The sequence below is a fragment of the Phalacrocorax carbo genome, chromosome 5, assembly GCF_963921805.1.
Source record: "Phalacrocorax carbo chromosome 5, bPhaCar2.1, whole genome shotgun sequence".
Classification (NCBI taxonomy): Eukaryota; Metazoa; Chordata; class Aves; order Suliformes; family Phalacrocoracidae; genus Phalacrocorax; species Phalacrocorax carbo.
The window spans coordinates 41,648,761-41,662,553 of NC_087517.1; the positions used below are offsets into that span (position 1 = coordinate 41,648,761).

The 13,793-nt window shown below is 39.9% G+C and overlaps 1 protein-coding gene across 3 annotated transcripts; it reads right to left on the reverse strand.

Annotated features, from left to right (window-relative positions):
• Window positions 1-988: 988 nt before the first annotated feature.
• COPS8 (COP9 signalosome subunit 8) lies at window positions 989-12,744 on the reverse strand. Of its 3 annotated transcripts, none has more exons than XM_064452150.1 (8): window positions 12,582-12,744; window positions 9,773-9,843; window positions 8,194-8,242; window positions 6,522-6,654; window positions 5,443-5,565; window positions 4,901-4,963; window positions 3,680-3,721; window positions 989-2,417 (listed from the first exon to the last, which is right to left on the reverse strand). In XM_064452150.1, exons 1-8 carry the CDS (start codon window positions 12,657-12,659, stop codon window positions 2,338-2,340), a joined length of 639 nt encoding a protein of 212 aa, XP_064308220.1. In that variant the 5' UTR covers window positions 12,660-12,744; the 3' UTR covers window positions 989-2,337. The 3 variants fall into 3 exon arrangements, with proteins under 3 accessions (XP_064308220.1, XP_064308221.1, XP_064308222.1); XM_064452151.1 differs by having other exon boundaries at window positions 5,443-5,550; window positions 12,582-12,743; XM_064452152.1 differs by lacking the exon at window positions 5,443-5,565.
• Window positions 12,745-13,793: the final 1,049 nt, after the last annotated feature.

A 13,793-nucleotide genomic window follows, 5' to 3' on the forward strand; every position in this document is an offset into this window, starting at 1 on the left:
GCTCATTTGTTATCCATGCATGCACTGCACTAACCCGAGGGGAAAACCCTGAATAAGGACATGCAATGACGCACACCAACCCAAATTATCACTGCTGATGAAAGATGCTGAAGTCATTGTCATTTCCACACTCAGAACAAGGCAGCAGTCAAGAGATGTTAGAACAGAGCCAACCATAGAAAAGATCAAGAACAGATACAAAATATTTTGCTGTTACAAGCCACAGTATGTCCACTACGAGACTAGTAAGAGTGGCAACAAGCAGTCCATCTGTGGAAGGATATTTGTGAACAGGAAACCATCATAAAGGGCAAAGAGGATGAAAAAGATCTGATATTGCTTGGATTCCAAGGAAGTACAAAAAAAGTGGCTGGGAACACAGTACTCAAGGCAAGTCATGAGTTAATGCCACACCCAAAGCTAAAAGACAGCTTAAATTTTACAGCAGACCAGATAATGTCTCAAAATTTTAAATTTGTTAGAACTGGACAGAGAAGAGTCAAACTTACTATATTTGAGGGAGATTTGATACTAGAGTTGAGATACACACAGATTATCAGTGCCCACATTGCTCTTCTCCCATTCCCATTTATTAAGTGCAAGTCATTAGTAATCCTTTCATCATGTCTAATCTTCATTGCTGCAAGCAGGGTTCTTTAAGTGTGCTACAAAAATCTGCGGAGTTGCACAATACATACACAAAAGGGGAAATTTTCACTTAGCTCTTCAAGTACTTTACAACTTTGACTATTTTAAAAAGACATCTGAAGGGTACCAATGTTTTGTTTGGTTTTTGTTTTGTTTTTTAAACATATACCCATACAATTGCTGCACACAAAGCTGTTCAAAATACCTGTCTAGGCATAATGTATTGCACTAAACTTTAACTAGCTCTACCCAAATTAGACCAATAAGAGTTCATTAAAAGATAGCCAAACCAGAACAACCATACTCTACGGAAGGAAAATTAAAAATCAAGTACACAAGGTCAGTGTAAACATGTTCTTTAATATCACTGAAAATAAATTCAGAAATCTAAGTCTTAGGTGGGTTTCAAATAAATAATCATTTTGAGTAAGTGTTTACATATAAAGGGAGCTCTCAAAGCAACAGTGCACAGTTTATAATTCCTCCCTGCTAACACATCCCCAACATGAGAATGTACAGTAGGTAGTGCACACTGGAAAAAACAATCACAACATCTGGCACATCTGCCATCTGCAATGAAACCACTGAATACGATGTTGAAAAGAGGGGAGAGAAGCAAATGAAGGTATACACTACCCTTTTAAGCACCACTATTTTCCCATAGCCTTTTTACCAGCATTGCACAAATAAGAAGCCTGGGAATACAAGTCATCTCAACTCAAAGGTTAACACAGCAGTGCTCTGATACAGAAAATATATTCCTCAAGCTGACAAGGTATCATCCCCCCCCAGCTGGTCTCTACGCAGGGACACCTACTCTAATTTTTAAATTCCTCTCCAATAACTGCAGAGGTAATGTAGAAAGTTTAAATACAGGTAAGAGCTGTTGTTTCTTGTAGATCCTGGCCCAGTGTACTGAAAAGCACTAAGACTTGACAGGCCTCAACAAGATGCATGGTTACCCAGGAAAGTATCTGGTGTCCTACGTCACTCAAAACATTCCAAAAGTAAAAATTCTTCCTCAAAGTAAAGATGTGCCTTTCTTAAATGACTCCAATTATTCTGCTGTAAATACATGCCCGATGTGAAGTTTCTCACATCAAAACAAGAAGATTTAACAATCCAGGGAGACCAACAAGAAAAAAATAGGTCAATTATAAATACACCACAAATACACTTGCAGAAGTTACTGTAAATTGTTTTCATGTTTAAGTTACTGTTTCAAAATATTTTCTAATCTGCAGATATGGGTAGGGCAGTCTTCCACTTCGTACTTTAGTCCAACATGCAATTGATCCATGATAAGCACTGCAGTACTCAGCGTAGAAGCACATAACCTACTAGCATAAATTCCTTACAGTTGCTTCATTACTCAATTTTTCTTCTCAATTTCCAATATACCTGAAAAATGTTCTGCCTCTCAGCTATAAGTCAATAAAAAACCCAAAACACTTACCATGTAATACTGCTGTGTACCTACTGAATAATATCACAGGAGTTAAAGGATTGTTTCAATTGCTAGCTTGGCTTTGGCAAAACACGAATTGTGATAACATACACTATATACTTCACACATTTGAGTAGGGGATGCTGCAACATTTAACAGATATGAAATAAAATAAAACTTAGATTTCTAGAACTGTCAGTACACAGGATTTGCAAGTTGTTCTGAATACAGGAGCAGGGTAATCAATTTTCAAGGAAAGCCACATAGTCAGTCAATCTGGCCAACTGTTGTTCGTTTGGAATTGGTGGAACCGGAGCAGGTTCTACAAAGACAAGACAAATGCATCATTAATGAAACTAAGAAAGCAAATCCATCCACAATACCATCCATCACAACAGTATGGAAAAAATTAAATGCAGACTGTTAAAAGAGTCTTAAGGGGCGTATCTTGACAGAAAAGTAATGTCAGCTAAAGCTGCATAGGTAGGAGATGCAGTTATCTGCAACATTAAGTAGTCCAAGAGTTACTAACAGCAAAAATATCTGTAACAAGTTCCAGTTGTCAGCAGCCTCCAAATTTTTTTTTTACATATATGGGAGTCTGAATAATGAAGACTGACAGTACTTCTATTTGACAAAACAGCTCCTGGAGCTCTGCCATTGCTCCTTTCCTTACAAGTTGCCATTCTGAAGATGCCAAATAAATCTGAGTTATGTGACTAACAAAACACAGCAAAGGACTGCATGGGTTGCAGGCGAATACTGTGCACATGCAGTTCCTTATATAAATGCTGGCTAACCTGAGATTACAGTTTAAGAATAGGTTGGAAGACAAATGACTAAAGCCAGGGAAATGTTAGGAATTAAAAATCAGAAATAAAAAGTAGCAGGAAAATTTGCATTTACTCTTCCTGACGAGTCTACTAAGACTAACATTCATGATATAATTAAAGTAGACATATTGTTAAGGGCTAAGGGCTGCAAGCACATGATAGAAGGCTGACAATCAAAAGAATGTTTTCAAAAAGCAAGACCCCAGCTCTTGGCATTGGCTTGGAATTAAACCCATAAATTTAAGACACCTTTGGCAACTGTTAGACACAGCATGCCACCAATTCAGATCTACTGTCACTGTCTTGTGAACAACAGAGACAGTGTTTTGAGAATCAGCATGACACATTACACCTCGATCTATAGCTGACCTCTGAGGAAAAGCAGAAGATTGCTTTCTTCTACAGTCCAACATCACTACTCAGAGTTACTTTGTGAAGAAACTGCCTGTAAGTCAGTTTTCACCAAAATCCTTTGTTTTACAGGGGCTGTCTACCCCTGCTTTGGAATCTGCTCGCTACTTCAGCTACAGAAGTGGGAATCTTAGGCACTTCTTAAGATGTGAGGGAAAGATGACAGAGGGAGAAATGTGTTTACATAGCACCTGACTGGGGTGGGGTTTTTTGAGAAGGGAATGACAACATTCACTTCTCTAGGACCCAATCCCCTTTTTGTGGTGCTAGTGAAATTGTATTTATATTAAGCATGCAAGTATAGATATATTCAAGTAGATTATAAATGAACAGAAAGTACCTGATGAAGGAATAAATCTGTTAAAGGAAGCTTCCAGCACACCTAAAGAAAAACACAACAGAAGTTAGCCCAGCAGACCAATTTTAAACAGTTCTATACATCAAGCCAAAAGTGGATAAAAAGATAATTAGAATTAAGCCTGTTCATTTACCATGTCACACTTCATAGCTGAAAGGCAGAATACCCAAGGCCCAGCTGGTTAGACAGGCAGCTTCAAAACAGATTACATCCTCCTGCCTCTTTTGCCTCAAAAATGGTTCTCGCACTCACTTTCGGAAAAGAACCACATGTAACTATCTCTCAGAACTTGTAAGCACTGAATATTTTGCAAACAGTTCATGAAAATGTGATCACATACAAAAGCTCATGACTCTGGTTGGTTATGTGCCCCTAGGGATAAATTTCAACACCTTGCCTGGCACCCATTTATTATAATGGTCTGGGCTCTAACACCTGAAAATTCTGCCCACACAGTATATTTTCTTAGCCCAACAGATGTTGCCCTTTTAGATATGCTGTAATTTGGCTCCTTTTTCCAGAGCCAGACTGTGCAGTTTAAGAGCAGTCATCTCCTCTCTGCCTTCATAGTTTAACATTTATTTTTGCCTCAGCCAGCAACAGATACTGCTTTAGCAAAAAAAAAAAGCCCAACACACAACCAACAGGTATTTTTGCAGGCTGAGCTTTGCAGGAACAGATAATCTTATCAACATCATGACAGCAAAGAAAAGATCCAGTAGAATAAGTTTTAAAAAGCAAAGGAAATTATACCAAAAACTTGAGCTCCTCAGAACACAAAGATCCACTAGATCCCTGTCCAGAAAAGTTTTACTTCTGAAGAAAACTCAGGTTCAAAATGGTATATTTTTACTCATCTTTACTAGATTAAGACATGTCATTTGAGGTCATCTAATTTATGTTCCACTGAGTCAGAGCCAGCAGCAGAGGAGGAGGAGGAGAAACCATAGCATATCCTGTCTGCTTTTGTTTAAAAAAAGTTAATTTATGGATGTAGTTTAATCCAAACTTCTTGTAACTCCAAACCAAACCTAATACTTTAATTCCTAGATTCTATAAACATTCCAGGTTTTACAGCAGCACAAGCCCCCATGAAAATATCTAAAAGATATTTTAGATATCTTTAATTTCTAATTAAAAACTAACACATCATTACTAGAAAATGCTAAACTCAATGTCTAATGAAATAATAGCTCCACCTACCTGGCTTTTTAGGCATTACCATACGAGTTGAAAAGTCAGCTTGCCAGCCCTGTTCTAATACACCTGAAAAGGCATTTTTACATTTGTAAGAACAAATATCTTATATAATTGCTAGAAATGCAAAATAAAGATGCACATTAAGACCAGTAGGAAAGTATCTCAGTACAATACCCATACACCACAACTGTAAAGGCATATTTCTTGTAAGCATTTAGACATTTAGTTCAATAAACAAGCTCATGAAAGTAAAAATAGCATTCAAAACTATGTTCACCCACTACCTTCATTTTTCCCTCATTGCTGAGTTGCTTTAACACTTCCACATAAAGAAGGGATGGATAACCAATGGTAACTAGTCGCAAATAGTAATTAAAAAAAAAATCAAACACTTATTCAGAACCAAGACATTTTTCTCTACTCACTGCCCCATCACTTCTCTTTATAACAGTCTCACAATTTGTACATGTTTCTAATGACCATCACTTACAGCTCTCTGATCTCCATCTCTAGAAAAAACTATTCAGTGAATAAATGCAAAGTACCTTTCACAGCTTCTTCTACAGGAAGCCCAACAAAGGCTGCAAAATCATCTGCAACTATTGAGGTATATGCCTGAGAAACCAGTCCAAAGGCTCGTCTCCTAGTGGCATCTAAGAAGACAAACACTGTAAGCAGACAGTAGACTAACTAGGAAATCAGAAAATTTTTCCAATTCTAATACATTTGAAAAACCACCACTACCCTTAAAGCTAGCATTTTAGAAGTGTCCCCTCCCTTCCTGCAATTCACTGAAGGACCATAGTCAGCAGCCAGAGACAACAAACTGCTCTATGTCAGAACAAAAGCCCTCAGAGACCACATTTAACTTCCAAATGCAGTTTGCACCATCTTGGGTACTACCACCACTATGTAAACCAGTTTAGGAACCTCTGCTTCTGATGGCATTCTTCATTTGCAATAAGCTTGTGTGTCAAATAGTCCAGAATCAGAAAAAATAAAACGAAAAAAGCAATTAGTCAAACTATTCACACCTTTTTAACCACATCTGCTTTGATACCAAGGCATCTGCAAATCAGTTGTTTCTAAAGCTACAGAGAATTTGATATTGCAGAACACTTTGGAAGGCTTTTTAGCAGTCTGTACTGCCCCCTAGTAGCAAGACTTTGCAAGTTACTGTTGCAGTCTATAACTAAAACACTTGTCTAAAGCCACATTTAAAAGAAAAACTTTTTCTTAAGTGTCACAAGGTTCTGAAACGCCAAGCCAAGTTGCCTAGATTACTGGTTAGAAGTCTGAAAAAAATGAATAACTAATGGTCTATTTTGCTATTACAGAACAAAACATATGGTGTATGTATATTCTTTCATGTTGGAATTTCAACCACACACACAATCCTAATTAATAAAAACATTTCAGTTCACTTCTACAAGTTTTCATAATGAGCTTTATTCCACCTGGTAAATAAATTCCATTAAGTAAAACCCACAAAAACTTGGCAATCTTCCCAACCACTTCTGATTTTTCCTAATACTAATTAGTCATTCATCCATTTGTGTTTGAGCACACAGAAATAATTTAAAGCAACATAATTCCATGCTGCCTACAGAAGTTCAATTTGTACCTCTAAGTGCTTCCATGATTGGTTGAATAGTCTCGGACCACTGATGAGCACTGATTGTTGTATAGATTCCTGGAAAGTCTCTCTGCCAGATTCTTTGACCTACTGACCAAACTGCACCAAGTTCAGCATTCGCCTGTTGCGACAAAAAAACCCACTAGTTAATCCAGAATTGCGTAGTCTCTACAGTGACCATTCTGTATTAACCCATTTCCACTCCCCTTTCTTTCCCACTGCAAGCATACATCACAATAACCTGGAATGATGAACGGGCAAGCATTGGGAAATCTTGTTCTAGCAGGTATCACTGCTGCAAGCTCCCCAATCCATCCTCTGCCAAAACTTTATCACCCACATAAGCAAAGTCTGCTCACATGTTAGATATACCAATCCAGGCTGACATACCAGTTAATACAGTCACAGAGGATAGTTTGCACTCAGACTGCTGACCAGAGTTGCAAAAGGACAGGCACAGTTTATTTTCTGCTTAGACATTCTTGCTTCTTCAGCAGAGGCTTTACACAGTGCAGCGGCTGTTTGCACAGTGAAGGCAACGTTCAAACTGCAGGCCTTGAAGTGTTGACAATACGTGACACTTCACATGGTGCCATACTCACTACAACTGCTCTCCCACTACTGGTTTTATGGGTGACTTCTACTGTGTTGCACACTGTCATTTGGTCACCTAGACTCTGGAAGACCCTGTCAGAACAGCAGTCAAAGTCCTAACTGGGTTATGAAGTAGTATTTTCTAATAATAAGGTAAGGAGGACCAAACTGTTTCTGAATTTAAGATTCATACTAATCATTAGTTGACTCAAATAGAAGAAGATTCATTACACATAAGAAAATACTACGCTATGAGGTGTAACCTTCCCAAAATAATTCATGCAATTAATTCCCCCACCAAGAACGACACTTACATGAAATGCAAAATTACACCAAAAAAAAGCCAGTTTATTCACAGAATATTGCTGTGAACAAATACAGCAGGTTTCAGAGAAAGTCCAAGTAAAATTTGGTCCAGATGACTGTTGACTCAAGTAATGTAACTACTTTTTTCTTGAAAGAGAAATAAAAATATTTCAGAACCACCTAATAGGTCCCATCTGGACCATGAGGTTTCTTAATACAAGACTACAGAACACTTGTTTCCTTGTAAAACATGATCGCAAACTAAAAACGTAACAGCAGTGAAGTCTGGAAGCATTTCTGGTATTACCTTCAGCTGAATCTTCAAAACACATCTTTGATCCAAATGCAGTGCAAAACAAGTGCCTTCAGAAATGTCATCAGTTTGAAGATGCAACTTCTCTGAAGTCACTTTTCACTGCACAAGGTATTCTGCGTCCTCAGGTGGAATGTAGCCCCGTCCCAGCATCAGGTCCATTGCTTTCCTCCAGCTGACTACCCTTTATAATAAGGCTTTCCCACTAAAATGTCTACAAATTTACTGAGCACCAGATTATTTGTTATGGAAAAGAGGTAACAGATGAGCAACTCTGAAACCTTAAAGACCAACATGCCATTTGCTGGGCAAGCAGTTCACTGTACAGCACACACTGTACAGCCCAAGGCTACTCACCAAACATAAGCTTGTAAATAATGACTTTTATCCCCCCAAGGATTCTATGAAACTGTTTTAGTATCAAACAGCATTTTGTGAAGTACTTACAGATTTGATAGCAGGAGGGATTCTTTTCCAAAGATATCGCGCATTATTCCTTAAAAAAAATTAAGTCAAAAGTAATTCTCAGTACCCAAATGTTTGCTACAAACAAAAGGTTTGTTGAGATACTATAATTAACACAATCTCAATGTTTTAAAATATTCCTTTTTTGTCTACTGAAGTAGAAAAATAAAGTTATTCTCAAGTAGACAACAGGACTGCCATAATACAACAAATAGTTCATTAACTGCCCCATTTAACACCAGTTTAGATAAGATTTTTCATTTATCTACCCTAGGCAGCATTTCACAAAAGTCAGTTTTGCAGTTTTATTTTTGGAATAGCTGCATATTTGATGAACACAAGTACCAACAGTAACTTTTCATAGTGTCAGCAGTCATTTAGACCAGCGGTCCCCAAACTTCAATTGTGCACTTCTAGCAGAAAACCATTTTTGAGCATGCACCCCCAGTATATACATATGTATTTATAAATTACATACATGTACTACTGTATTATTATGTACATTATAAAGCATACAAATATAGGCATTAAAGGATGACAAACATCATTTAAATAAATTTTTATTTATTATTAGCGCAAAAATACTTCTTTCATGTGCTCACACCCCACCTTGCACACCAAAGATTTAGACTGTTTTGTGCATGTTCTTCCAACCCCAGCTTTGTCACTTATATTCTGGAGATTGGGATATATTGCAATATTTAGTTGTTGATCTTTAGAGCACAGAATTCAAACTGAAATGGTTACAAATTCTCAGAAAGATTTAAAACACAAAATAAAGAAAAAGGCTCACTGCTTTTCATTAAAATGCAATTCTAAAACTTCAAATTCATTTTCAACCAAGGTTACCTGCTTTAAACCTAATACTCAGGATCAGCATTCAGGGAATTTGCCCTGAAAGAATATACATCTACAATACATCTACAATGAAAACACTCAAATCTTCAAAGCCCCACACCAACACCTACTCTGGCTTGATAATCAAGCATGGCAGTGTCATTTATTCTGCCTGAACAAATAATCAGCAGTTTCTCAATAAAACCCTAAATATTGCAAATCAAGTTCACACAGGGACACGGTAATAATCCACCAGACAGAATTCAAAGGATTACTGCTTCATGCAGATTTAGCTCATTCAAGCCAACAGTATCCCTCATTTTTAACACAGACAGTTCAGAGTTATCCTGCTATAATTAGACACAAGGAGAATGCAAGCTTACTCAAAACAAATGCAGCCTTGAAAAGCTACAAATCAAAATGCTGAAGTGGTCAACACTTTCAAAATGAGCCAATTTCACTATTTAAGGAACTTTCTTCCTAAAGCCAATCTGTATCCCTACAGTTCAAAATGGGAGGCAAGAGCAAACAAAGGAGAATAATTTTCCTGACAGAGCAGGGCATGAAAGAGGCAATTCCATGAATTAAACAAAAAAACAAAACAGCACTGCTTACATGGACCTTGTTAGCCACACAACCAATTACTAATATTCCAGCAAATACAGCTCAAGCTGATAGCAACAAATTCAGTATGTGAAGTTAAAGATTAATACAAGCCACTTACATGTCATTATGCAGCAGGTATAAAGCTAGAAGTTGGCCATAAACAAGGGGTGTTGCAATTCCTCCAGGGGCCTAAAAAACCAAGTACAAATAATTTGGTTACATATTTTAAGAATAAGATATCTTACAAAATACACCAGGTAGCCAAGTTGAATAAAATCTGAACATTCCAAGACAGTCAACAGTTTTCACACCACATAATAGGTCTGGACAAATTGTCAGAGTTGCAATGTTATAGTAATACAGTTGTATCTTACAACGAAGAGTTAACCTACACATGCCACAAGTTTTACTTAGAAAACTTCTAGCTTGTAACCTTACTTCATTCATGCAGCAAAACATCTTTCAAATGTTCTAGCTTATACTCATACTCATGAAAGCGGTAACCATCTTGCTTTACGGTTCCGCACAAACTGCCAGTTTTAGGTGCTCATGATTTCATCAATCTTGAGCTGAACTTCAGTTCAGGGCACTCTACCAAAGTAAAGGTTCTTCCCTGACTTGAACTGCCCTTCTTAAAATTACAAATTAAGCTTTGACAGTTGCCACACTTCAGCAGACCTCACAAATTATACAAGCAGAAAAAAAAAAAGAATATATAACAAAGTTATAAAATTTTGAAAGTCTATAACCATTTAAAAGCTGAAAAGATTTCCAATAAGGTTTTAGCAGTTTATCAAAGGGTAGTGCAGGAAGGACTCAGAGGAAGCTAATTATGCAGCTATTTGATTTAATTACACACATGATTTATAGGCTCATCTAAGCCAAAAGCAGGTGATTAGCTGTGTTGTCGAGCAGATATCATCATCCCCAGCCATTCTTGCACTGTTTCCAGGACTCATCACCCATTTACAAATACAAGTTTCTACAACTGTTCCTTGGATTATGGCCAGTAAAACAAAGCCAGATCAATTAATACCACCTGTTTGAACTATACAAGTTCATCTTTGGTGTTTCTCTGTACTAAAAAGAAAATTCATTAGTATCTCCTCCAGGAGACAAGTGGAAGAGAAGGGAAAGCTACCTACCACCAAAACAACTAGATTCACAACCTACAGTCTTGCTGAAGGAAGCTCTGTGGCAGCATCTAGTCTGCAAAAAAAACAGCCTACATATCAACTCATGATCTGAAACACGAAGGCTGTCAGCAGGTATTAGTGTGCCCAAAGAATAGATAGATACAGTAGATACAGACACACACAGCAAATCAGGTACCAGCTTTATCAAAGTATGTAGGAACAGTTTGCCAGGGGTGCATCTGTTGCCTAGATTTTCCTAAAATAGAACTAGGAATGCTCCCAGTAAATACTCTAGGAGACTCTGCTGACAGACATAGCAGAAGCCTTGAGCAGAGCACAATCTGAATTCAGTGGCTTCTAACACCGCCCAGGGACCCACCGAGGTCCAACACCACACGCTCTGCAGCAGGGAAGTGAGGAAGGTGCATCGAACTTCCTCAGGTGGCTGCAGAAGTAAAATCCAAAGCCTCCTGGGCTCCGTCCTTCTGTTAATCTGAACAGGAATAAAAAGGTAGCCCCATTTACAGAAAGATATTCCCTAATGGGAAGCCATTCAGTGACCGTTGACACAGGCAAAGGTCTCATAACCCTAGCTATATCCTACTCACACTTCCCTAGCACAGACCTCAGCAATAAGTGCTACACATAGCTACTCCTCTAAAGGATGAGAATACACCTTCAAAGCAAGAACTAGCCAGCTCCCAGCAGAAAGAGCTAACCCCACTCAACTCTCCCTCGTTGCACAAGGGCCCTGTTCTGCTTCTCTGTGCTCACATGCCCAACACTTGTGGCAGCAGGTAGCTCATATTTTTAGTGCAACAACCTTCCTCCAGTTCTGTAACACTCTTCTACAGAACTCAGAGCACGCCAAGAAGTTGCAGCAGCATGCTAAGAACACGAGAGGCACCTGGGCTTGGCACAGAAATAGTGGACAGAAACATCAACTGGAGTTTGACAATGCACACCTGTAAGTAAGAGCCCCTTCCATGTAAGGATTATTTTTTCCACTGCAAAGCTGTGAAGTTTGTCAACACCAAAGTTCTGCTGTGGCAAGTGACCACACACTGGAACAATTCTCTCCCTTCAATTACTCGGGTAGCAAGAGGTAAAAATCAAAATCACTGAAGAGTACATTAAAAAGGAACATTTAAATTTTTCCATTATTTCAAATTGCTACAGTGGGGTACGTGAGCTTCACATTTAGCAAAGCACTGGAAATTCTGCAAGATGAGAAAGGGTCTACGGATGTCGTGCCAGAGGAGCTTTCAGCATTAACACAGCACCACTTAGATGCACCACGGGCTGGAGCCTGGCACACTAACAGAACACACAGTCAGACTTGAAAACTCACCAAGCAATAGAACTTGAGAAGGCCCAGAGGAAGCTTGCAGCGTCACCTCCCACAACAAGTGCACCGCCGATTTAGCGGTACTTCAGTGCCCCACTCCCCTTCCCAATTCCTTTTTTCTCAGCCATCTGAGACACAAGGAGACATACGGACTTCTCTCTCACACACATCCCCTCCAAAAAGACCCTAACACTTATAACAAAACGCATTTATTCCCTTGTCGGCAGCTTCACACGTTTCTGAAGAGCGTTTTGGCGGGCTCTTTGCACAAGCGCTGAGCCCTCCCCAGCCCCACAAACACCTGCAGAGACCGTCGCAGGACTCGACCCCTCAGAACCGCCGTTCCAGGCTCCGGCCCCCGGCCCTGAGCCCGCGGCGGTAAAGGGGGGGGCCTCGGCCAGGCCCCGGGCCCGCCCCGCCACCACGACCCCGCCCCGCCCTACCTCAAGCTCCTGGGTCTCGCACTGCTCCAGGAGCTTCCTGAAGCTGAAGGCAGTCTCCGCCATCACCGCCACGGGCATCTTCCCCTCACGGCGCCGCCGCCGCCAGCCACAACCGCCTCCTCTCAGGAGGCGGCCGAGCCCTGACGACACTTCCGTCCCAGACAGAGCGTACTTCCGCCCGCCACCTAACGCGCGCAAGCTACTCTAGCCCCCTTTTTTTGTGCCCTGGAGGACCGCGGGGCGGGGATCCACGGCACCCTGATCGGGGGCGTGGCCAGGGTTCGGGGGCGTGGCCAATGTGGACGGGGCGGGGCGTGATCTGGGTAGCGTATGCGTCAGACTCGCAGTTTTTAAGGAACAGGTAAATTACACCCTTTCACCCCCACCACTGTTTCTCTGTGTTCTATGTGTAATAAATGTATTTCTGTTTAATTTTTTTATTTTTGTATCTCACATACAATGTGATGTTTAAGATACACATGCTATATCCTTTATTACACATTATGTATACAATATAATATAGCATCCATAAGTGTATATATCTCCTATAAAACCGTATATATGACAAAATAACACATGCTAAATCCACTAAAAATATATTTTTAAATATGCTTAAATACCATATAACAGCACATACACTATTTTATCTGTAGGACTACCCCTCTGCCGTGGCTGTGCCGTGGCTCTCGTTCCCATCCTCAGCAAGGTCCCATTTACAGGGGCACCAGTACCAGGACCCCTCCGCCCAGTACTGCCCACCTTGCCCCAGAACTGGGCTTGGAAGCCCTATTTATTACTTATTTTACTTATTTGTGCCTGAAGGATGGGGTTCAAACATGTTTGCGGCACAGAGTGCAGCACCGGTGTGAGGTACACTTGTGCATGAATTAGCGGAAAACAGAATTGTCACTAGATCTTTGTAGTTACTGGGGCCACAAATAGAAATTCTTATATTTTTTTAGGGTAAAATTAACCCAGGCACCTAATTTTCTGCAAACCCTTGCTTTCCAATACTATGAGTTTGTTTTCCCCCATCAACTGCAGCCCCATACCCTTTGAACAAAGCACTCCCCTCCAACTTCTATCCCCAGAACTGCCCCAAACACCACCCCCAAATCCATTTATTCTTCATATTCAATCAGGGGCCCCTCCAACCCGTTACAGGAGAGTTTCCCCCAGCTGTGCTCAAGACCTGCACCACCTCGATGCAAA

What these genes read in the sequence shown, in the direction of transcription:
- COPS8 (XM_064452150.1), bottom strand. Translation starts at nt 12,659, where the DNA reads ATGCCCGTGGCGGTGATGGCGGAGACTGCCTTCAGCTTCAGGAAGCTC. An exon ending in TGTAGAAGAAGCTGTGAAAG is followed by an intron (nt 4,964 to 5,442) that starts GTACTTTGCATT and finishes ATGCCTTTTCAG; the next exon opens with GTGTATTAGAACAGGGCTGG. An exon ending in GGTAATGCCTAAAAAGCCAG is followed by an intron (nt 3,722 to 4,900) that starts GTAGGTGGAGCT and finishes GTTTTTCTTTAG; the next exon opens with GTGTGCTGGAAGCTTCCTTT.